Source organism: Heteronotia binoei, chromosome 7 (genome assembly GCF_032191835.1).
Source record: "Heteronotia binoei isolate CCM8104 ecotype False Entrance Well chromosome 7, APGP_CSIRO_Hbin_v1, whole genome shotgun sequence".
Taxonomy (NCBI): Eukaryota; Metazoa; Chordata; class Lepidosauria; order Squamata; family Gekkonidae; genus Heteronotia; species Heteronotia binoei.
The window spans coordinates 115,977,884-116,002,220 of record NC_083229.1 but is presented as its reverse complement, the minus strand read 5'-3'; the positions used below and the strand labels follow the sequence as shown (position 1 = coordinate 116,002,220).

The window sequence follows — 24,337 nt, the reverse complement described above, 5'->3', positions numbered from 1 at the left end:
CTGGAGAGCCGCTGCCAGTCTGAGTAGACAATACTGACTTTGATAAGTATAAGGCAGCTTCATATGTTCACATGTCCAACTTGTAGAGCCAGTTTGGTGTAGTGGTTAAGTGAGTGGACTCTTATCTGGGAGAACTGGGTTTGATTCCCCAGTCCTCCACTTGCACCTGCTGGAATGGCCTTGGGTCAGCCATAGCTCTGGCAGAGGTTGTCCTTGAAAGGGCCGCTGCTGTGAGAGCCCTCTCAGCCCCACCCACCTCACAGGGTGTCTGTTGTGGGGGGAGAAGTTATAGGAGATTGTAAACCGCTCTGAGTCTCTGATTCAGAGAGAAGGGCGGGGTATAAATCTGCAATTCTTCTTCTTCTTCTTGTAATCAAATAACCAAGTTGGAGTCCAGTGTGAAAAGGAAAGGTACCCTGTGCAAGCACCAGTCGTTTCTGACTCTGGGGTGACGTTGCTTTCATGTTTTCATGTCAGACTTTTTACGGTGTGATTTGCCATTGCCTTCCCCAGTCATCTACGCTTTCCCCCCCAGCAAGCTGGGTACTCATTTTACTGACCTTGGAAGGATGGAAGGCTGAGTCAACCTCAAGCCGGCTACCTGATAACCCAGGGATCAAACTCAGGTTGTGAGCAGAGCTTAGGACTGCAGTACTGCAGCTTTACCACTCTGCACCACAGCGCTCTTGAAGTCCAGTGTGCATGCACATAAAACTTTATACCCAGAACTGTGGTGTTTACCACTGGACTCAAACTTGATTCTTTTGCTTTGGACCAACATGGCTCACTTTTCCCTAGTTCATCCTCAGAACATCCTAGGTAGGCAGGCTGGGAGTGTAGTGACTTTCCCAAGGTCGCCTTTATATCTGGTTGCATCTGCATCTCCAACAGTGCGTAATAATAAATAAGAATTATCGTATGGCATTGTGTGTAGAGTAGCCAGGAGATCCTAAGATTGTCTGGCAGCTACAAGTTTTAGCTCTTTATCATTATGCACCACTCGGTGGCGAGCTAGTCTTTTTTAAAGGCAAGAGACGATTCAGAGGTGGTTTGCCACAGCCTGCTTCTGCGTCACGGGCCTGGTATTCCTTGGAGGTCACCTTTTTAATTCCTAGCCTCAACCTACTCTGCTTTGCTTCCAAGATCTGATGAGATCCAGCTATCCAGGTCAGGGCTGCAATAGTGCAGCACTATACAGGCAGCCTAATCTAAGCCCACTGATTTCACTGAATTTTGGCTAGAGTAATTCTGCATAGGATTGCACTGCCATCAGAAAACGTCAACATTCTTATAGATTCAGATGGGTAGCCATGCCAGTCTGAAGCAGCAGGTCAAAGTTGGAGTCCGGTGGCACCTGTTTATGTACTGTTTATCCAGTTTGAAGTAATCTGCCATTAGGACCGTCATACATCATTGGGGCGTAGGCAGAGAGACTTGGATCAATGTGCGTTTTCTTCCCGTTCGTGGCATACGGTCCCCATTGCACAGGCAATAACTTACATTATAAGCAGGGCTTTTTTTGATAGCAGGAACTCCTTTGCATATTAAGCCACGCACCCCTGATGTAGCCAATCCTCCTGGAGCTTGCAGTAGGCCCTGTACTAAGAGCCCTGTAAATTCTTGGAGGATTGGCTACATCAAGGGTATGTGGCCTAATATGCAAAGGAGTTCCTGCTACCAAAAAAGCCCCGATTATAAGAATGTTTGAGTCCAGTGGCACCTTTAAGACCACCTTTAAACACACAAAAACTTATACCTTGGACGAAATGTTGCTGGTCTTGAAGTTGCCCAAGGGCTCAAACTTCGTTCTGTTTGCTCGGACCAGCATGGCTACCCACCTGAATCTATAAGAACGTCACAGTTTTTCCAACTGTGGGTACAGGCGTAACAGTTGTAACTGCACTACGGATTGTGGGTGCCCAGATGTCATTGGAACTTTGTGGGTATAGACTGTGACAGAGCTCTTCCTCTCTGCTCAACCACATTTTGTTACATGCAACACTGCTTTCTTTTTAAAAAATTAAAAGTTCCTCTGATGTTGTGAACCCTCCTGCTCTACCGCTCACACCTCCTAATGCATCATAAAAAGGTCAAGGTAGGCTCCTGTCTTTCCGACTCCGGGGTGACGTTGCTTTCGCAATGTTTTCACGACAGTCTTTTTACGGTCTGCCATTGCCTTCCCCAGTCACATTTTCACTTCCCCCCCAGCAAGCTGAGTACTCATTTTACCGACCTCAGAAGGATGGAAGGCTGAGTCAACCTTGAACTGGCTACCTGAACCCAGCTTCCGCCGGGATTGAACTCAGGTCATGAGTAGAGAGTTCAGACTGCAGTACTGCAGCTTTACCACTCTGTGCCAAGGGGCTCTTAATGCATCATAGTGTTTCATAAAAGGCAGTATGCTTGGATAGTCAACCATTCCAATATTAAACAGCCCAGGATTTACACAGGCGTACTTCTGTAGCCTCATCCTTAGGGGTATTTTCGAATGTCTGTGTCAAGTTGCTATTTCTAAATGCTGGTTTTATTTGTACCTAGCAAAAAGGCCAGATTTACAGCAGAGTATCACCTTTGTATTTTCCCCTTTTCTTCTTCTCCCCCCTTTTCTCTCCCCCCCCCCTTGGATGCATAATAAATCCATCTGGACCCAGGATGTTTAGAGTAACCTTGTATTAACCGTGTAGAATGCCTCTCCCCCAGATTCACACAGCCATGTCTTATCAGCTCGCAGAGAATGTGTGAGAAATGGAGATGTTGTCATTAGCTAACATTCCTTAGTCATAAAAGAGAGACTAGAAAGTAGCCTTTGAACCCTCAACTCAATTTGCATCTTTATGTTATTCTTTTGAAGTTATCCATAACCCTGCCTTTTGAATTTTGCCTATAAGATACTATTCAATACTATGTATGCCATTACTTCCAAGGAATCCGTCCTTGGAGCAAGTTATGGAGTTTTACAATAAAACAAGTCGTTCGTTAAAGAACAAACGCTTGATTATTGCGAAATATCAATGCTTGACAGTCTGCTCTAATCCAGATCTATATGCATATATTAAATTGTATGTTGTATATTATAGAAGAGGAACTTGTGCCCATCACTTCATACAGTAGAACCCTCTTTAAATATTATGAGAGAGCTGTACAGAAAATAGTCTCTTTAATGCAGCAAACATCATTGAGGCTACTCTCTTGTCGAATCCAATCAAAAGCCTTTATTGGCATATATCAGATTATATGTAAATAAACAGATACAGAAATAACTGTATATGTTATATGCAGCTATACATTGGAAATCCATCCTTGATGACCAGACTCGAGAGTAAAGCAGCCTTTTCAGTTATTTCAGATGACAAATCATTCAGAAGGTGGCAAACCTTTACGGTGTCTGTTCACAGAGTAACCCTCTTTATATTAACGGTAGTACAAGTGGGGACCCGCAACGAAACGTTGCATAACATGTTGTAGTTTGCTTTAAGTTGTAATTGCAGTTTTTTAAAACCGCAGTGTCAGTTTTGTAGTTACTAAATGTATTGTCAAGGGTCCTTGCCATTTTGTTATTTCTGTACTAAGTTATATCAGCTCAGCATCTACCTTAAAAGGCTTCTGGAATTAGAATTGCCGTAATAAAACCTTGCTCCCATCATACTTTTTAAATGACTTTCTCCTATGTGGCCACAGTGGCATGAGGAAGATTTCCATCTGTCTGCTTGATATGTTTTGGTTATTTTCCCCTATTTTTTGTAGGGGGAAATATGAGAAAGTTTGTCAAATCTTAGAGTTCAGCAAAATTCTCACAGGGGGGTTGAACAGTGGAGCCTAGAAGCAAGTGTTTGGCGGGGAGGGGTAAGGAAGAAAAAGCACAATAAAATTTAGTGGTTCTGGAGCTCTGCTCCTATGAGCTGCTGCCCAAAACGAGGCCTAGTCGTCTTTTCACACAGAACCGCATGTCATTGAGCATGCATAGATCCTGTGTGTATGTGAAGCTGAGTGTTTAGTTGTTGACTAGTGTTATTAGCCACCAAACCGCTGACAACAAGAACAATATATATGGCATGTAAAAAGTCAGAATGTTTTCCCAATCATTGTTGGATGAGCTCGAAGGAGTAACTTGCCATTTTATGTAGTTGAGTTTTGGAAATCGTGTTTGTATGAGAAACACAAAGCGTGTATCTTCCTTTATCTTCTTTTATTTGCAGACATTGACACTCTGCCATCCTTTGACTGAGAAATACCCATAGCTATTTCTTTTTTTCCCCTCCAGGCCATACATTAGCACACAGCCCAATGTTGGATCTAGATGCCGAAGTCCGTCCGTCTTCACTCGGTCATCTCAGTCGGAGCGCTTCTCTGAAAAGAGGCAGCAGTAATCAGTCTAGCCGGGATGAAAGTAGGTACTGGTGTGGTTTTTGCCCAGTTGATTCATATGCAAAGCTATGGACTCTGTGTCTGTGTATAAAAGATTAAAGGGCTGGAACACTTTCCCTATGAAAAAAGGTTGAAATGCTTGGGACTCTTTAGCTTGGAGAAACGTCGACTGCGGGGTGACATAATAGAGGTTTACAAGATTATGCATGGGATGGAGAAAGTAGAGAAAGAAGTACTTTTCTCCCTTTCTCACAATACAAGAACTCATGGGCATTCGATGAAATTGCTGAGCAGACAGGTTAAAACAGATAAAAGGAAGTACTTCTTCACCCAAAGGGTGATTAACATGTGGAATTCACTGCCACAGGAGGTGGTGGCAGCCACAAGCATAGGCACCTTCAAGAGGGGGTTAGATAAAAATATGGAGCAGAGGTCCATCAGTGGCTATTAGCCACAGTGTGTGTGTGTGTGTGTGTGTATATATATATATATATATATATATATATATAAAAATTTTGCCACTGTGTGACACAGAATGTTGGACTGGATGGGCCAGTGGCCTGATCTAACATGGCTTCTCTTATGTTCTTAAAAGGAATTGAAATCGGGTTCTTTATTTATTGCAAAGCATGGTAGCATTTCAGTCTCACCTTCCTGACGTCTGCCTTCAAAGGATGAGGTGGAGAAACAAGACCTGGTCAGGCTTGTTCTGATTTATTGGTCTGCTACTCCTCTTTTTATCCACCTCCAATAAGTATCTGCCCATCCCATTCTACCAATCCAAAATGAGGGGTCAACTCTTTGGCTCTAAAAGTCATTACTCATCTCTGCAAAAAGTACCTTCTACGTCGACACTATCTTTTCGCTGCCAATTATCCTGACTTTGGGGGGGGTAATGTCCATACTCTTTCCCCATCCTTACCTTGGCCCTGCTCCTGATTGTCAAAACTTCATTTTGTATCATAGAATCCATTTTGAATATGACAATTTTGGCCCTTTTCTAAGCCTAAACCACATCCACCTGCCAAGACCATAACTTCACATGAATGAGTAAACTGCTTTTATGCTGTTGGAGGCCTAAGACCCCTTTCCTGACTTAAACAGACAATGTAAGATAGAAAATGTGATTTTAAGTACCAAAAATAGTGAACCAATGTTATAAATCTATGCCCATATAATGAATATGTATGTACTTTCTTAATACCTAAGGATGGGTGAAGAATCCCATAGAATGGTCTATAGGTACTAAAGTGATCTATAGCTGGTAAACACCCACTTCTGCTGGTACTGACTGAAACTGACGATGACATTGGTATCGAAAGATAGTATCTCGTTGCTTCAAATCGCACTCGCTTTCATCTAATTGTACTATCCATCCCAGAGGTCCCCATTCTCCAATTTGATTCGTCTCTGCTATCCATTTCTCTTGCTGACAATCTCCCACCACAATGGATTGCATATCGGAAGGTGTCACCAAGGTACTATTCTGGGAACGCCATTCTTCTGCCATTTGGGATCCATTAAATCCAGTAAGAGTATAAATTGGAATATAGGCTATAGCAAAACCATTAACCTTCAAAACAGCACAATTTGTTTCATTTTTGAGAATTCGGAATTTCCCAAGTCTTTTACGTATCACTGCCTCTTTGTCAATATATTGTATAGAACACTGTCCCATAACAGAATCATACAATGGGAACACATCCCAAACACAAACACTGTAAGTATATCTTGGCATAGGTCTTAACGTTTTCATTTCTACTCATCGATTTCCCTCCTGAATTATGTCAACTGGATCCTTCAAATGATCCCCATCCACTTGACAATCCACAATATCAGTCTCGTTTTTCCGTATTTGCCAAGTTATATTTCCTTCTATAGGATCCCAATACACAGAAGTTAAATCACACCAAGCCATTCTAGATGGGCATATAGGTCGGTTTCCTGTTAAAGCACATACCCTCGTTTCTGCTCCTAGAAAATAATCCGAAATCTCCCCCCCTGGAAACTTGTTTACTCAACGGGTTACTTGAGGGTTTACCCAACTGATATGGTTTTCTTTTTCTGACTCAGAACTAAGATCTGACTCAGTCAAAGAACCGTGTGAATCTGAGGAATCTTCCATTGGGGGAACTTATGGATTCCTTTCCTGGGAGTCAATAGGTGTGATGATTGTTGTGTACTCTGGTACTCTTTTTGAAGGAATTAATGTATCCAATTGTGGGCGCAACATTTCTTTCCCAATACATTGTTCCATACCTTGTCCATTCTGTATTACTCTTACATAACAACAATCTCTATTAGGACATCTACTTCCAGATTCATCTCCCACAACCCAAATACAAACATATCTATCGTCTACATGATTGGATCCAAAGGTGAGTCCATCAAACACCAACCCTGAATCTTCTGGGGTAGCGTATCCATATCCCTCATAAGGGCACCGTTTTCCTGTTTCACTTGTCAATATCACATGATGTCTAGTTGGTATCCATGAGATTTGATATTTTCTGCATGTTTCAGATAACAAATTGGTTCTACACACTGTGTCCAAACTTGGAGGACAAGCCCACCCTTTTGTATAATTTCTGAGACTTTCGTGGCCAATTCCTGGATATTCTGTAATGTCTGCCAAATTGGTGCAAATTGTGGAGGAGCATCAGTCAAGGCAAGATCAGGTCTATTAACTGATTCACCAGCTTCCTGTCTTGACGATATTCCTCCTATCAATTTGCATGGTTTCCTATTGGAATTTCTTCACTACACCTCAATAAATTAGTTTCCCAAGCACAAAACAATTCTCCCATTTGCACTCCCCTTAAATAAGGTCCATCAGTTCCTCCATTCAAGAAAACATGAGATATCTTATTGTCCGGTATAGTTATCTGACAATTTACACCACTATACTGTGATGTTAATCTACAAGCTTTATTAGAAGTGAGAATAACTTCCAGAGAAAAATGAGGTCTAGGTTGGGTACAGATAAACCTATCAGCCTTCACTCCTATTCTAGTTCTTCGCGCCATATCCATATTCCATAAACATGCCCAGCCCTTTGGCAAATCAATGATATACTCTCTAGTTCTCCAATGTGGCCTTTCAGAGGTATCCTCCATTCTCTGAATTGCTCCTCTTGCTTCACTAAATGAAGTCAGAGGATTTTCCAATTGAAAGATGGGGTAATTTTCTGGTGAGTAAATTTTAGGTACTTCAATCTGCTGTTCAGGTTGTCCATCCAAAAATCCTATTTCACCATCATCAATTTCACTCCATTAAGGAAGTCTCCCATTCACAAGCCATTTCCTCATAAAGTATTGTGCCCATTAATACTGGATCTTGATCTTTAACTCCTAAGAAAACATGTTCGAGTTCTACTGGGATTGACAATCAACAAACTTTTGACTTCTGTTTTATTCTAATCGAACATATTCCCCTATAATATTGAAAGGTTACCTCCAACTTACCCTTCAAAAGTTTCCATGATCCACAATTTATATTACTAACATGTGTTTCAAGTGTAATTCGTTCTATACTTGCGGTGTTCCAAACACAGTCCCATGTGTCTGGCATTTGGGACCATCTAACTTGATAGGACTCAATGAGATCATTATTTATTTGGGTGCTATCATTCGGATTAATCGGGAAACCAAGTGGGCTACTTGAGTTGCTTCTGGAATCTCTTGGGGAGGTATTATCCAAAAAAAGAACAGGACAAACAACACAACAAAGAAAAACATACAGCAGAAGCATTTCAGACACATTGTACCTCATTTGGTATTTACGTTACTCCAGGTACTTCGTAGGTTGTATCTGAAAATGAATTACAAACAAACAAACAAACAAATCTTGGCACCAATAGGTGCTAGTGCATCATATATATATGATGCACTAGCACCTATATATATGATTATCCAATCCACTTAACACAATTACACTTAATTTCCCCATCTTACCTACTCATCATAGCCCCGATGACGTCCATTACGTCCACCACCATATGATCCAAAGAATGGTCTCTCCTTCTGCCATCTCCTTTCTGAATTACTAATTGTACTGGATATTTCTCTCGATGTAGACCTCCAAGTATCAGCTCGTTCCCGGACCCATCTCCTTGCATACACTTTCTGAGTTTTCACCACTTCTGCTTCCCATTTTTCCTCCTCCTCCTCATGATGTCTACATCTATGAGGTGGGGTCTGAGGTGGAGTTCTAAGACCTCTATCCGGACTCTTATACTCCCTTTCAGACTCTTCGTCTGCTTGCTCACCACCCTCTTGATTCTCTTCAACATGACCAAAATCTTGGACTCTCCTTGGATTCCCAGAGGTGGGATAACATTCAGAACTTAGATCTTCAGTACTTGATCAAAGTTCAGAGGAAGACAGGGGACTATCATACACAGAGTCACGATCACTCCTCCCTCTCCTTCGTCTCTGCATAATCCCAGGATTAAATATATATTTCTAAAGTTAAATCATACACATGCTACTATTTATTCAGTTTCTAAAAGAAAATACTCTTCTATGTACACAGCAAAACTAGGAATTCTATCCTACTTCCCTTTCCATGTTTTCAATTGAGACGAGTGGAACCATTTTCTTCTTACAACCACATCTGGTTCCTTCTTTATTTCTACCAGATCTCCCCCCCCCCCCCCCCGGAAACTTGTTTACTTGAGGGGTTTACCCAATTGATATTCTTTTTCTGACTCCGAACTAAGATCTGACTCAGTCAAAGAACCGTGTGAATCTGGGCAAATTTGAGCTAAAACCCTTAACCATGAAGGTTAACACACTTAGCAGCCAGTAACCGAAGAAGAAGACATTGGATTTATATCCCGCCCTCCATTCCAGATTTCAGTCTCAGATCGGCTCACAATCTCCTTTATCTTCCTCCCCCCCAACAGACACCCTGTGAGGTGGATGGGACTGAGAGGGCTCTCACAGCAGTTGCCCTTTCAAGGACAACTCCTACGAGAGCTATGGCTGACCCAAGGCCATTCCAGCAGCTGCAAGTTGAGGAGTGGGGAATCAAACCTGGTTCTCCCAGATAAGAGTCTGCACACTTAACCACTACACCAAACTGGCTCTCAAGACATACATTAAATGTCTTGAACTATCCAGAATGGGCATGTTCAGGGCTCTTTTTCTAGCAGGAGCTCCTCTGCATATTAGGCCACGCCTCTCTGATGTAGCCAATCCTCCAAGAGCTTAGAGGGCTCTTAGTACAGGGCCTACTGTAAGCTCCAGGGGGATTGGCTACATCAGGGGGGCGTAGCCTAATATGCAGTGGCGCTCCTGCTAGAAAAAGAGCCATGGGCATGTTGATGGCTGAATGAACTTCTGTACTCTTGTTCCTCTGCTGAACTGATTGAAGAGATATTTGTGTTAATATGGAAACTTACAGAAGAGAAAAATATTTGTAAAATATTTGTAAATATATGTAAACTTTCTGTATGTATTCTTGTTTGGAGTCTAGATATAGTGGTCATAATGGAATTTAGTTTACAATAATATATGAATTTGAATACACGTTTAGGTAATAGAAACTGGCTATTTCTTGCTAAGCTTTAATTTTAATTTAATTTTGTATTTATACCCAGCCCTATTCCGCAAGCGGGCTCAGGGCGGTTTACAGCAGTAAATTTCAAAACATATCAAGATTAAAATTAACATCACAACTTCTGAAACTATTTTGGAAATTAACATAAGCAGAGCTCGTTTTGTAGCAGGAGCTCCTTTGCACATTAGGCCACACCACGTGATGTAGTCAGTCCTCCAAGAGCTTACAGGAGGCCTTGTAATAAGAGCCCTGTAAGCTCTTGGAGGATTGGCTACAAAATGAGCCCTGAATATAAGAGTTTAAAACGTTATGGTTTTAGACTTGGTGGGTTTTGGTATTGTGTAGGTATAGGTAACAGCCCCGTGGCACAGAGTGGTATAGCTGCAGTACTAATTTATTTGAATTAATTTATTTAAATGTATTTTATTGTATAATGTATTTATCATAATCATGGTACGTGCCATGTCTGTGAGCCGCCCTGAGCCTGCCTCGGCGGAGAGGGCAGGATATAAATAAAAGTTATTATTATTATTACTGCAGTCTGAGCTCTCTGCTCACGACCTGAGTTTGATCCCAGCGGAAGCTGGTTTCAGGTAGCCGGCTCAGGTTAACTCAACCTTCCATCCTTCCGAGATCGGTAAAATGAGTACTCAGCTTGCTGGAGAGAAAGTGTAGATGACTGGGGAAGGCAATGGCAAACCACCCTGTAGAAAGTCTGCCATGAAAACACTGTGAAAGCAACATCACCCCAGAGTTGGAAACGACTGCTGCTTGCACAGGGGACTACCTTTGCCTTTAGGTATAGGTAGGGTTGGCAGCTCTAGGTTGGGAAATCTGTTGCCTGGGGATTTTAGGGGTGGAGCCTGGGAAGGGGTGGGACCTCCCCTAGTAATAATGCCATCGAGCCCACCTTCCAAAAGGTTCACCAGGTAAACTGATCTTTTTTGCCTGGAGATCTGGTGGAATCCTATGAGATCTCCAGCCACCACCTGGAAGTTGGCAACTCCATTTACATTTACAGAGTTGTAACAGGTACAGCGGTGTTTCAGCACATGGCAGCACAGTCTTTACACCCTACCAAGTGCATTGATGTCAGTGAACTTGGAAGGGTGTAACTTTGCCTGGGAGTGTTGGGATACTCAAAAGAGGTATGGAAATGGTCCCCCACCCACCCTCCACAATATCTCTTAAGTTTTAGAGTACGCTATTTTACCAGACCACAAAACTTGAGGTAAGAAAATCAAATCAGTGCTTCTACAGCAAGAGAGGGCCTTTTCGGTGGCAGCCCCCCATTATGGAACAACCTCCCCAGAGAGTTGTTTCTGGCCCCCTTGATTTCAATCTTTAGGAGGCAGTTGAAAAAAAATATATTTTTTTTAATTTAGAGTTGCATTTGATTAATTTAGTGCATCAATTATTCTACAGCACTGATAGATAGTCGGCACTGAACCCTGTACAGCAGCATGTGGATCGTGATAATTCCTATCGAAAGAGAATTTTACCTGGCTATAACTGAGCTGATGCAGTTACAGCCGGCTTCTGATAGGAATTCCCAATATTTCCTGAATCTTAGCTTTGAAATCCAGCATACCTATGCGTATATATTTGCTGCATCTTTTCAGCACCTTTCTGCCACTTCGTTCGAGGTAGTTTATCGTTCATAAAATTATTTACAGTTGAACATACATGACACAGAAGAGGGGGAAGGGATAGGATGCGAAGACAAGAGGAAAACCAAGCAATCTCAACGCTGGTTCGTAGGTAGTGTGGAGAACAATCCTAACCAGCTCTACTTAGGATCCCACTCAGGTGAATTCAGTGGGGCTTCCTCGCAGGAAAGCAGCCTTAGGATTGCAGTGTTAGATAACAGTTGCACGTATGGGTAGGTGGAATGTGGCCAGATGATTTGGCCACTAATTGGAAAAGTTCTGGGAGGGAACAAACCAAATTGCAATTAGCTGGAGGCAGGCTGGTCAAGAAGGCCCTATTGACCTTTTCTTCCTCACATTACCCAACAGCTGGGGTGGGATTCTAGCAGGAACTCCTTTGCATATTAGACCACACACCCCTGATGTAGCCAGTCCTCCAAGAGCTTACCAAAAAGAGCCTTGTAAGCTCTTGGAGGATTGGCTTCACCAGGGATGTGTGGCCTAATATGTAAAGGAGCTCCTGTTAGAATCCCACCCTTGCCCAACAGTAACTAAAAAAGGTACCTTGCTTTTGATTTTGCGATAACTGTTCTTTTGTTTTGCTTCTCTTTTTTTAGCTTGGCGATTTAAGGCACCCCAACAAGTGGCCTTTGTTGAAAAACTAACCAAGCTTGTCGTAAGCCAGCTCCCCAATTTCTGGAAACTCTGGATCTCTTACGTGAACGGGAGCCTCTTCAGCGAGGTACGACTGTCTGCATTTAGTCATTCCAGTAATTTCAGTGGTATGCCACTGTATGAGGAACTTAAAATAGAGTCCCATTTGCCAAAGTTTCCCGGCTAATTTCTAATCAGCTCTGTGAAGAGCCAAAGTGGACGTCCTCCGTGCTTCTAGAAAATTCTTCTCATTCGCTTTTTTTTAACAGTTCATTTGTGGGTGAAGAGAGGCCTCAATTTTCTCCAATTTGAATTTTGACCGTTAAGCGGTGCCTTGAGCCCAGTGTCTTGTAAATGGCGTAAAATGCTGCTTTCACATGGGGTGATCTGTAGTGCATGGATGAGGGGAGCAGAGAGAACAGAAAGCAGGGAAAGAGAGGATCGAAATTGGTGTAGCATCTCACTTTCCTCTGCATGGCTGTTCTTTATTTTTTGATATCTTGCAGTCATAAAGACAGTTGAGCACAGACACAAGAGTTCTGAAAGTGATGAGCAACTATGAAAGGGAAAGGGAGCGGTAATAAAGAAGCTGTCCCATGACCTGTATGTCTTAGAAAAGTGTCCGTTAAGTGTTGCCATGGTGCTTTCTACAAGCTCAGACAATGTACAGCTAAACCGAGACCCAGCCTTGTATGCAGCAAAAACGGCACAGTCTGACCGTTGAGACTTACCACAGAATAGTTTTGGTCTCTCTGTACAGGAAAGGGTTAAACTATTCAGCAAACTCTGTAAAAAGGAGGAGGTTGGGGGAAAAACCTGTATCTTTAATACATACATGTGCATATCATCTGTAAGGCTGAAGGGGACAGGAGAGCATCTGCTGCAATTTCTTTTCCAAGTTAAAGTCAACCGTCAACCAAGCCCTCTCTTTCAATCAGCTGCCATAGACCAAGTCACAGGGTATCATAAGCAGGAAACAAGTTTAAAAAACAGTTAAAAAACAGATCCAGGTGGGCAGCAGTGTTTCCTCTAAGTTGAGTTAATGTGAGCTAGCTCAGTTTTTTAGCCTCCGGCTCACGCATTTTTGTCTTAGCTCAGGAAGGATGGTCCCAGAGCACACTAATTAAAGCAGCAGCTCACAACTTTAATGCCAGTAGCTCACAAAGCGGAATTTTTGCTCACAAGACTCCACAGCTTAGAGGGAGTTTTGGTGGGCACCTGTGTTAGTTTGAAGCAGCAGAACAAAGCTAGAGCCCAGTAGCACCTGTAAGACCAACTAAGTTCCATTCAAGGTATGAGCTTTCATGTGCACACACAGACACACACACACGTCCTCAGATACATTGGAATGGAAGTTAACAGTTCATATATATAGGAAGATGCCTCTCCATAGGTGAACAACAAGTCAGCATGCAACTTAATGAAGATGTTTTGGCATATGCAAAAGCCAAACAGCAATAACAAGTTAAGCTTATTATAGTCACCAGATCCCCATTTGTTTGGATTTAATTAACTCTTAACTTTGTTCTGCAGTTTTAACAAAGTACTTTAAAGATTCAAGGTGTACAGATAGCCGAGATGAATAGTCTCGCTTGGCTTATTCTTAATAGAGAGATAAGAAAGAATATTTCAGAAAGTGGGAAAGGGATGGAGGGTAGGTGCCATCAAGTCGCTTCTGATGTGGAGTGATCCTTTGAATTTACAACCTCCAAGATGTCCAACAGGTACACTTTTTATGTCATAAAAAGAAGGTCTGCTGTTATTTCTAATACACTTGCTTGGGTCTAGCAGAATGATGGGCGTGGCTTTCCTTACTGAGTCACTCCACCCCATGTTGAGTCTTTTCCCGCTGCCTTCAACTGCCCACATTATCGCTGTCTTAAAGATCAAATGCAACGTATATTCCACGGCTTTTTTTGTAGCAGGAATTCCTGTGCATATTAGACCAGACACCCCTGATGTAGCCAATCCCCCAAGAGCTTGCAGGGCTCTTCTTACAGGGCCTACTGTAAGCTTCAGGAAGATTGGCTACATCAGGGGCGTGTGGCCTAATATGCCAAGGAGCTTCTGCTACAAAAAAAGCCCTGGTATATTCTATTTAAATTCTAAGGAGAAGAGCATTTTCCCCACCACCATATTTGCTATGATATCTTCTGTCCATTAGGTGTCGTTCATACATTACATTAGACTTAAAAGCAGCTCTACGTATTTGATGGTGAATTTACAGGAATCTTTTTTTTCTAGAAACGCTATTTGGTGATACCAACCGGCTTCGTGGAAGATGCTAAACTTGACCTTTTATTATGCAGTGTTCTCATTAGTCTTATCTCTGCTTATGTTTATGTCTTACAAGACTGCTGAAAAATCCGGCCAAATGGAACGATCAAAGAAGAACGCTAGGCAAAGACAAAATGATTTCAAGGTAAGATAGATGTGCAGACAATCCTTACCGGAAAGGTATGCACTTTTAAACACTGTTTGTGGTTTAAAATTAAAATGGGATCTGCATAGATGTTTTAATCATACATTTTGCTTAGATTGTCAGCTAGTGAGGCATACAGCCCTCCATACGCTCAGTTAATTCAAGCTGCTGTGTGCGCATGGGAAGACTTACGGCCAGGGCTTTTCTTGTAGCAGGAACTCCATTGCATATTAAACCACACATCCCTGATGTAGCCAATCCTCCTGGAGCTTACAGTAGACCCTGTACTTAGAGCCCTTAAGGTCTTGGAGGATTGGCTATATCAGGGGTGTGTGGCCTAATATGCAAAAGAGTTCCCGCTACAAAAATGGCCCTGCTTTTGGCAACCCCAGGAAGGCCCTTCAAGGCAAGTGAGAAGCAGAGATGGTTGACCATTGCCTTTCTCTTCAGAGTCTTCCTTGGTGGTTTCCCTTTCAAGTACTGCCCCTGCTTAGCTTCTGAGATCTGATGAGATTGGCCTATACCGTGTCACCTTCCCTCCCACTCAGGCCGGTGCTGCCCTCCAAAACATTTTGTGATGATTTTGCTTTAAAGATTCTCAGAAGTTCTCTCTTACCAGCCTTGGCATCCTGCTTCAGCTGCTGGTTTGTCATTCAGAAAGCTGGAACACCACTAGCAGGGCTTTTTTTATAGCAGGAACTCCTTTACATATTATGTTACACCCCCCTGATGTAGCCTATCCTCCTGGAATTTACAGTAAGCCCTGTACTAAACTCCAGGAGGATTGGCTACAACAGGGGGGTGTAGCCTAATATGCGAAGGAGTTTCAGCTGCAAAAAAAGCCCTGCCCACTAGTCAGTGTAAGAACTGGATCTCTGTGTTTAGTTGAAGTAATAAGCCTGCAAAATGTTTCTGTAGATGTTCATGTGTATTTATTTGGTTTTCCTGCAACTCAAGAATAAAAATACACAAAACAGGAAAGGCAGAATCAGCTGCTGTCCCAACCACTGTGTTTTCTTTTACATTTAACTGAAAATAAATAGAACAATTCCACAGCTCACCAGTCAGTAGCCACCAAAGGATATTCAGATAACTTACACATCTATTTAAATCATTTTGTCTCTACTTCAAAAGTTACTACGCTTTCCTGATCTAGTTACTATTCTCAGTTTGTCTTCAGAATGTATCTTAAAAGCCACATTATCTAACCAGAGTAGAAAAATGAAGGAGAAAAAACACAATCCTGAAATGGCTTAGATAACAGAAAACAAACCGAAATCCTAAGATTAAAACAAATTTTAAAAATACATAAATTTTAATGGAATATAGAACAATAAAATCAAAGGATTAAAGCAATAGTTTAAATGACAAACATAAGAATATCCAGTAAGTCACTTTCTGATAGCTGGAACAAATTCTTTATCCAGCAGACCATACATATTTGGGCCTCTAAAGCCTTCTTCAGTGGGCATTGATAAATTGCTACATGCTGTTCTTACATAGAACAGAATAGACCTGATGAATAAACTATAAAACTATAAACTATAATAATACTATAAGCAGTCATAGAATGAATTGATATAATCCGATCTTCCATATATAATGAATGTTTATTTCAACAGGTCCACTTTTGTTATAAAAAGGGCTGTTCTTATTTCTAATACCTTGCATATTATTATTATTATCAGCAGCAGCAGCATTATTATTATTATTATTTAGATTTAATAGCTCGCCCCATTCTGGCCGAGGTTAGGCTCTGGGCGATGTACAGCAGTAAAAATACATTGATATAAAACATACTGAATAGAACGTTCCATCTTATGGACTCCCCAATGGCTTCTTCTCAAATTTTGTTGTTCCATCTCAGTGGGGAGGGGGTAGCCCAGAGGGTGGCACAGTGAGATGCCAGCTTGGCAACCGTCACTGTCCTTTCTTGAAAGCCTGATGGAACATCTCTGCCTTACAGGCCCGGCAAAATTGCAAAAAAATTCTGCAGGGCCCTGGTGTCAGCTGGCAGAGAGTTTCACCAGGTTGGGACCAGGACTGAAAAAGCCCTGGCCCTTATCGAGAACAGGCCTCTTTAGGGTTGGGGATCACCAATGAGTTGTTACCTGCAGAGCGTAACGCTCTTCCAGGGATATAGCGGAAGAGGCAGTACTGCAGATACATTGGTCCCAGACTGCTCAAGGCCTTGAAAGTCATAACCAGTACCTTGAATCTGACTTGATACTCAACCAGAAGCCAGTGTTGCTGGCACAGCCCAGGCTAAATATGTGTTGTCCATGGTGTTCCCGTCAGGACTCACACCACCACATTCTAGACCCATTGGCGCTTCCTGGTCAGACTCAGGGGTAGGCCAGTATAAAGCGAGTTACAGTAGTCTAACCAGGAGGTGATCGTCGCATGGATTACTGTGGCCAGATCTGAGCAGAACAGTGGGGGAGTCAATTTCCGAGCTTGGTGGAGGTGGTAGAACGCCACCTTAGCAATATGTGTAATCTAGGCCTCCATAGAGAGGGAGGTATCCAAGGTCACTCCCAAACCCTTCATGGACTGCACTGGTGGAAGGGGCTGGTAATCTAAGCTCCAATCTAATCAAGGGTTGTTAATCTAAGCTCCAGCCCTGATCTCCGTAGCCACAGAACTTCCATCTTTGATGGGTTCAGTTTCAGTCTGCTCTTTCTTAACCAGCCTACCGCAGTTTAGAGAGACGTTGTTTTGATCCTTTGGTTTTATTGTTTGATATTCCATTTAAACGATTACCTTCGGTATTAGTATTTGGTTCATTTGTGAGGGTTCATTTTGGGGGGTTTTTCTCACCCTCTTGGTTTACCTGCTTGATGCCCACTCTGCCAGGTTGTCTCAGGGGCTGTGAGCTCTGTTGACGCATCCTGATGGACCAGGAGCGGCTGGTGAAACAGGCACCGCAGCCCAGCAGCTGATACTTACAATAAATGCTGCTTTCAGACCTGCGGCAGCTCTTTCTTCTCCCGTCAAGTCATTTTTGCATTGTTTTGCACTGAGCGCTCCAGTTTAGGTGGCAGCCTTTACTATGATGGTGCAAGGGTGTCCTGTTGAATCCACTCTTCTTAAAGGGTTGTAAACTGCAGGCCACGGAACAGAGAGAAGATGTTGCCAGATAGGGTAAACTGGGCTAGACAGACTGGCAGACTGACTTAGGCTAAGGCCTCTGGTATAGCTGAGAATCTGGTAGCTGAACCTAGCCTGCCTTAATTACGTTGGGTAATGTGAATTATACCCACTTTTTAATCGTAAATTGAGTACTTTGAGTGTGCCGTGCTGAAAGAAAAAACTGTCATTGAGTTCAGAAGAACATTTGTTGTTCTTTTGACCAGAACTGGCTAATTGCATTTGACTTGAACTCCTCCAAGAAGTTGCTCTCTTCTGCTGTTACAGACTATGATTCAGCAAGTGATGAAGTCTCTGGTCAAATTGATCCGTGGTGCTTTACTCCCATTCAGCCTTGGAGAAAACGAACTAAGAGATTATGGTGGCTGGGAGATGAAATCTGAACTGTCTGGTCAATGGTTACCTCATGTCATACAGACAGTAAGGTAAGCAATGTAAGATCTGTGTTTCTTGACACGTTTCAGTAGGCCGTGTTCTTTGATCTCTTCCTGGGTGAAACCAGGAGTTCCAAACATTATTTGGGTACTAATCTAGTGAACCCCTAGTCCTCATTAAGGCACAGAATCAAGGGAAAGAAGTGATTAAGATGGGGGAGGATCGAAGCAGCAAAGACCACGTTGAACTCTTGAATTACAGTAAGCCACACATCTGCTCAATACCTGTGGGCGGAGAAGATGGCTTGCAAGATAAATATGTACAGAAATTATAAGAATTGAGAGCCAGTCAGAAGGTGGAGTCCATCACCGGCTGCCGGCTAGAAGAAAAAAGGTGACCCAAACTCAGGTGCCCCTGAGCTTAGCAGGGTTGGCCTTGGTTACTACTTGGATGAGAGACCACCAAGGAAGATCAGGGTTACTCCACAGAGGCAGGCATAGGTTGCAACTTGCATGGCCAGTATGTGGGAGCAGACTAAGTAGGCGGCCACCTGAGGGGCCACCTTGCCTACGGGGCACCACTGGGCACCCCCTTTCCCCAACATGTCCGTGTGTGCTCTCCTCTGAGCCCGGCTTCTCTTGCAAGGGAAGCTGAGCCCAGAGAAGAATGCGGGGCCCGCCCAGCTGCTCTCACCTTGAAGGTGAAGGCAGCCAGGCTGGACGTCATCGCAGCTTCTCTGAGCCTGGGTTCCCTTGCAAGAGAAACTGGGCTCGGAGGAGAACGCCTGTGCTGTGTGCTCTCAGGGGCGCTCTGAGACTGCCCTAAAAAGAACAGTCTCGGAGTGCCTTCAAGAGCGCAGGTGCGGCTTGCCCACAGCCCCTGCTCAGCCGCCTCAGGTTTGCCCAAGAAGGTTGAACGGGGGCTGGGGGTGAGTCTTCTTAGGGCAGTCTCAGAGTGCCTCCCGACTGGGTATTTCAAAGACAGTCTCCCTTCCAAGCACTTACCACATTCAACCCTGCTTCGCTTCTGAGATCTGACGAGATCTGGCTTGCTTGGGCTATCTGGGTCAGCAGGGGTCATTTTGTAGAAAAATAGGTGGTGGAGCTCATCCAGGGATTGTTATGCAGCTGCACCTACTAGTCAATGGACAAGGAGGTGGAACTCTCAGGAGGAGGAGGTGGAACTCTCAGAAAGGTTCCGGAGCTGTGCTCCTGTGAGCTCCCACTGAATCTGAGGCCTGCGGATCAGAGTACTTTCATTCAGAACTTTAAACAACATTGCAGTGCTATGCAGATACAATGTTTCTCAGCACTCCGAACTTTTGATCCCAAGCTCTCTTGGTTCTTCCAATCCTCTCAGTGATAAATTGTCTTTCTTGCAACCAGCTTATGCTCTTTCACGCACAGACTCAAACCCATCTCCCTCTCACCCAGTTCTAACTTCTCTCATTAACTGGCAACCTTCCCGCAACATTTTGTCAGCAGTCATTGGGTGCAGTCTGAGAGGGGTGGAACGGGATCTGATCATCACAAGAGTCTTGCAGAAAAGTGAAAGGTTTGTACCCAGAGCATCGGTCTTGTCATCCAAGGCCACGTACACTCATAGGCAGTGTTCCCTCTAAGCTGAGTTAGTGTGAGCTAGCTCACAGATTTTTAGCCTCCAGCTCACACATTTTTGTCTTAGCTCAGGAAGGTTGACCCCAGAGCGCACTAATTTATGCAGCAGCTCACAACTTTCATGCCAGGAGCTCACAAAGTAGAATTTTTGCTCACGAGACTGCGGCTTAGAGGGAACATTGCTCATAGGAGGGGAAAGTGAGAATATTTCCAAAGTGTGAAAAGTCCAGAGTCACCAGAATCTTAAGCTAGTGAAAAATGGTGTTATGCTAGCTGTCATAAAGAGGATGAAGGGAACTATGTGGTGAAGGAAGAAAAATAGCTGCTTCCTTCCGAGCCTAGCTCTCTTTAGTAATTGTGATTCTGTTTAGTATTTCACCGCATAATAAACTATAGTCTTGTCGTAGCTTCAACGAATTCTTCTTTCTTTCCAGGCTTAGCTATGAGTCTCTTACCGCACTTGAAATACCGAATGACATGCTTCAGATCATCCAAGATCTTATTTTTGATCTCAGAGTTCACTGCATAATGATTACTTTACAGCACACAGCTGAAGGTATTAAAATATACTTCTACAGCTTGTATTTTTATAGTAATTTTATGAGCACTGAGTCTCCCCTCCCCCCCCCAAAAAAAATGATGCTAACAACTCCGATCTTATCATTGTGAAGGTCTATGTTCACCTTTAAAATTATCCTTGTTGCATAGTGCTTTGAAATTGGCCATGTTGGTGTAGTCAGATGAAAAATAAAAATGAAGTTTAGGCCGGCAGAGGTTAATCAAAACTTATCTTCTGAAAAGCCACCATGGCTGCTATGGATAAAACAAGCAGGAACCTTTAAGGACTTATGGAGGCATCTCATTGCCTCCTCCCCAAGTATTTCCTTCCCCCCTTTCCTGAAAGCCCCCATAACCCCTCCGCTGTTTTTGATTCCATCTCTTCTTCCCACCCAACAGCCACCCTACAGCCCTCTGTCTTCTGCTCCTCCCCCCGCAATGGAGTGTGTGTGTGATTGTGGCCCAATTGTGTGGTGTTGGTTACTGGGTCAGGCCTACTTGCATGATAGGGAACTCTCAAGGACTTGTGACATGACACCTCACTCTCCCCTCTATCCACCTCCCCACACTATTTCCTCTTCCCCCTCCCCCCTGGCAAAAACCCTCTCTCCTCCGCCTGCCTCATTCTGTCCTTCTCAGCCATTCACCAACTTACCTTTTATATCAGGGGTGGCCAAACTGTGGCTCTTTCACACATATTGTGTGGCTCTCAAAGCCCCCACCGCGCATTGGCTGACTTGGAGAAGACAGTTATCTCTTTAAATCACTTGGAGAATTGCAATTAAAATTTAAGTTGCTTTCTTTCCACCACTCTCTCCCTCCTATTTGCTTGCCTCCCTCCTTCTTGTTTTGCGGCTCTCAAACATCTGACGTTCATGTCCTGTGGCTCTCAAACATCAGATGCTCTCATGTTAAGCAAGTTTGGTCACCCCCGTTTTATATACTTCCCTTACATTTTACATACTTTCCATCTTCTGGTGTATTTACTATTTATTTAATTCATGTTTACCTCATCTTTCTTCACAGTGGGGACCAAAGCAGCTTACATTTCTCTCCCCTCCTTTTTATCTACACAACAGTCCTGTGAGGTAGCTTAGGCTGGAAGTGTGAATTTGGTGCAAAATTGCCCAGTGAGCTTCCACAGCAAGATGGGGATTCAAACTTGTGTCTCCTAGAACCTCCACCAAAACACAACACCATACTGGCCTTCACATAGTGGCCGCTGTTGAAGAGTAGCAAGTTGCCAGGCCTAGTTGTCATGCAAGTTAAGTGGTCACCCAAAAGCTGCTACCAGGACTAGGTTTGCTAGCCTCCAGGTGTGATCTGGAGATCTCCCAGAATTATAACCGAGCTCCATATGATAGAGAAAATGGCTGCTGTGGAGGGTGGCATTATATTTGGATCAGGTCTCTCACCTCCTGAAACCTCACCCTTTTCAGACTCCAACACAAAATTTCCAGGAATTTCCCAGCCTTGAGCTGGCATCTCTAGCTCCAGTGAGTCTTCCCTTAAGGGCCAAAACAACTCCGGAAAGGGCCCCGTCCTTTCCCCCTATCTTTTATTGACAGAATGAATCCTGGAATCTATGGGTGCCTAGCAGCAATCAATTTATTATTTACCTTGAATTTGTATGTCACCCACTCCGCAAGCGGACTCTGGGCGGTTAACAGTCATGATAGAAAACCAATTTGAGTTACAGTTTTAAAACGATAAAAACATGTACAAACTATTTAAAAACTAGGTATTTGGTGCTATGGTCAAACAAATTTAACATAGGCGGATCAGATTATACTGATGTCTCAGTTCTTCTGTTAGTCTGTTAGTGGTCCTACTGATGATATTGCTCAGCAGCATAGCAGCGGCAGCCTCATCCCACATTAGTTGTTGCAGGTCTGTCGAAAGAGTTCAGTTTTACAGGCCCTGCGGAATTGGGAGAGGTCCTGCAGGGCTCTTATGGCCTCTGGGAGAGCGTTCCATAACATCGGTGCTGCCACTGAGAAGGCCCTGGCCCGTGTAGAGCTTAGTGAGGGAGTCAGTTGCTTATTTATTTATTTATTTATTTATTTATTTATTTATTCGGGATTTGTATCCCGCCCTTCCCACAAGTGGCTCAGGGCGGCTTCCAACAATTAACAATTTAACCTACAGGCACTCAATTTGTTATTCTGGGTTTTTTTAAGCCCCAATGTTTTTTGGTTTTGTTTTTTTGTAGATTTCAGATTTTTTGTAGATTTCAGATTCTTCGGGTTTGTACATAGATCTGTCTTGCCTGTTGACTGCGCCAGTCACCAGATTTAAGTATCAGATTTGGCTAACTTGGCTATAAGAATATAAGATGGTGATGGTGATGATCCAATCTATTTATGTATGTAATAAGAGCATTATTTTTAATATTTTCAGTCTAGCATGAGCTGTATGTAATTTCTTTCATACATATTGTTAATTCAATTTTATGTCTGTCCATTTTATGTATAAAAAGCTGTTGCAGCTTTTAAGGTACTAGCGCTAGGGTATGCAGAGTTCTTTGGCTGTAGATAAAGTCATCTGGTGCAGGTTCTCTTAAGGAGGGGGGCGGGGTTTACCACATAACAACTTTATGCCCTTTCCACATTTACAGATGTGAAGAGATTGGCTGAGAAGGAGGACTGGGTTGTAGATAATGAAGGCTTGACCTGTTTGGTAAGTACATCAGTACATTTCCATACATAAGCATTTTATGACACAGAGTTTAGTATATTTGGTTCGTCTACTTCACTGAATTCTTGTGAGGGTCCAGTGAGATAATTTCATGTATAAACTCCTTGATGGAAGTGGCATTGCTTTCGTCCCAAATAATAGTAGGGGAATCCCATCTTTCTCATTTATGTCCTCTGTTAATGCTCTAGCACAGGCCTTGATGATTTTCTCCTGGTGGAACTGGAGAAGGGGGATCGTCTTGTCTGGTTAAGAAGGTGTAATGTTGCGTACATGCGGTCATAGATACTTCAATGCATTCCTAGAAAGCTGGTGTGGTGTGATGAATTGTGTATCAGACGATGACTAAGTTCAAATTCCCCATCAGCTGTAAAGCTCACTGGAAGACCATGGGGCAATGTTGGTTTTTCAAACTAACCTTCAAGCCTACTGCATGAAGTTGTGAGATGGGTGAGGGGTTGTGAGATGGGCAGGGAGGAAAGGATCATATATTCCGACTAGATCGATAAAATATTATTGTAAAGGATTTTTTTTTTTTTGCATGGCTCCGCACTATTGTAACTTGAGATTTGTATACACGGACATACAAACCACAGATATGATGATGATATTGGATTTATATCCTGCCTATACTCTGAATCTCAGAGTCAGAGCAGTCGCAATCTCCTTTACCTTCCTCCCCCACAACAGACACCATGTGAGGTCATTGGGCTGAGAGAGCTCTCACAGCGGCTACCCATTCAAGGACAACTCCTGCGAAAGCTATGGCTGACCCAAGGCCATTCCAGCAGCTGCAAGTGGAAGATTGGGGAATCAAACACGGTTCTCCAAGATAAGAGTCCATGCAGTTAATCACTACACTAAACACCAAATATGGTCATGGTCTTTTTTTAGACATTTAAACCTAGACCTTTTCATATCTTTATATAGGTTAGAACTTTTTATTGAAACATTTTTCATATACCGTATTTTTCGGACGATTAGACGCACCTTCCTCCTGGGAAGGTACGTACCCCCCGAAGGTACGTACCTTCGGACCATAAGACGCACACACTACGAAGGTACGTACCCCCCGAAGGTACGTACCTTCGGACCATAAGACGCACACACTTTCCCCCCCACTTTTTTTGGGGGGGAAAGTGCGTCTTATGGTCCGAAAAATACGGTATATAAAAACAAGGAAAGAAAAAGATAAAATGAAAATTAGAAAGAAATTGTCATGTAGGGATGATAGAAATTGTCATGAAGCACTCTGGTCACTTACTATACAGCTGGAAGATTAATGTAGAGGA

The 24,337-nt window shown here is 43.1% G+C and overlaps 1 protein-coding gene across 1 annotated transcript in view; it reads left to right on the top strand.

The window, feature by feature from the left end:
• The window catches only part of EXOC2 (exocyst complex component 2), a 129,738-nt gene that overhangs the window by 48,140 nt on the left and 57,261 nt on the right, over window positions 1-24,337 (top strand). Inside the window, exons 11-16 of the mRNA XM_060244259.1 lie at window positions 4,262-4,387; window positions 12,194-12,318; window positions 14,584-14,652; window positions 18,070-18,227; window positions 20,228-20,349; window positions 22,969-23,030. Coding sequence (XP_060100242.1) covers window positions 4,262-4,387; window positions 12,194-12,318; window positions 14,584-14,652; window positions 18,070-18,227; window positions 20,228-20,349; window positions 22,969-23,030 — 662 coding nt within the window. The remainder of the gene's footprint in view (window positions 1-4,261; window positions 4,388-12,193; window positions 12,319-14,583; window positions 14,653-18,069; window positions 18,228-20,227; window positions 20,350-22,968; window positions 23,031-24,337) is intronic.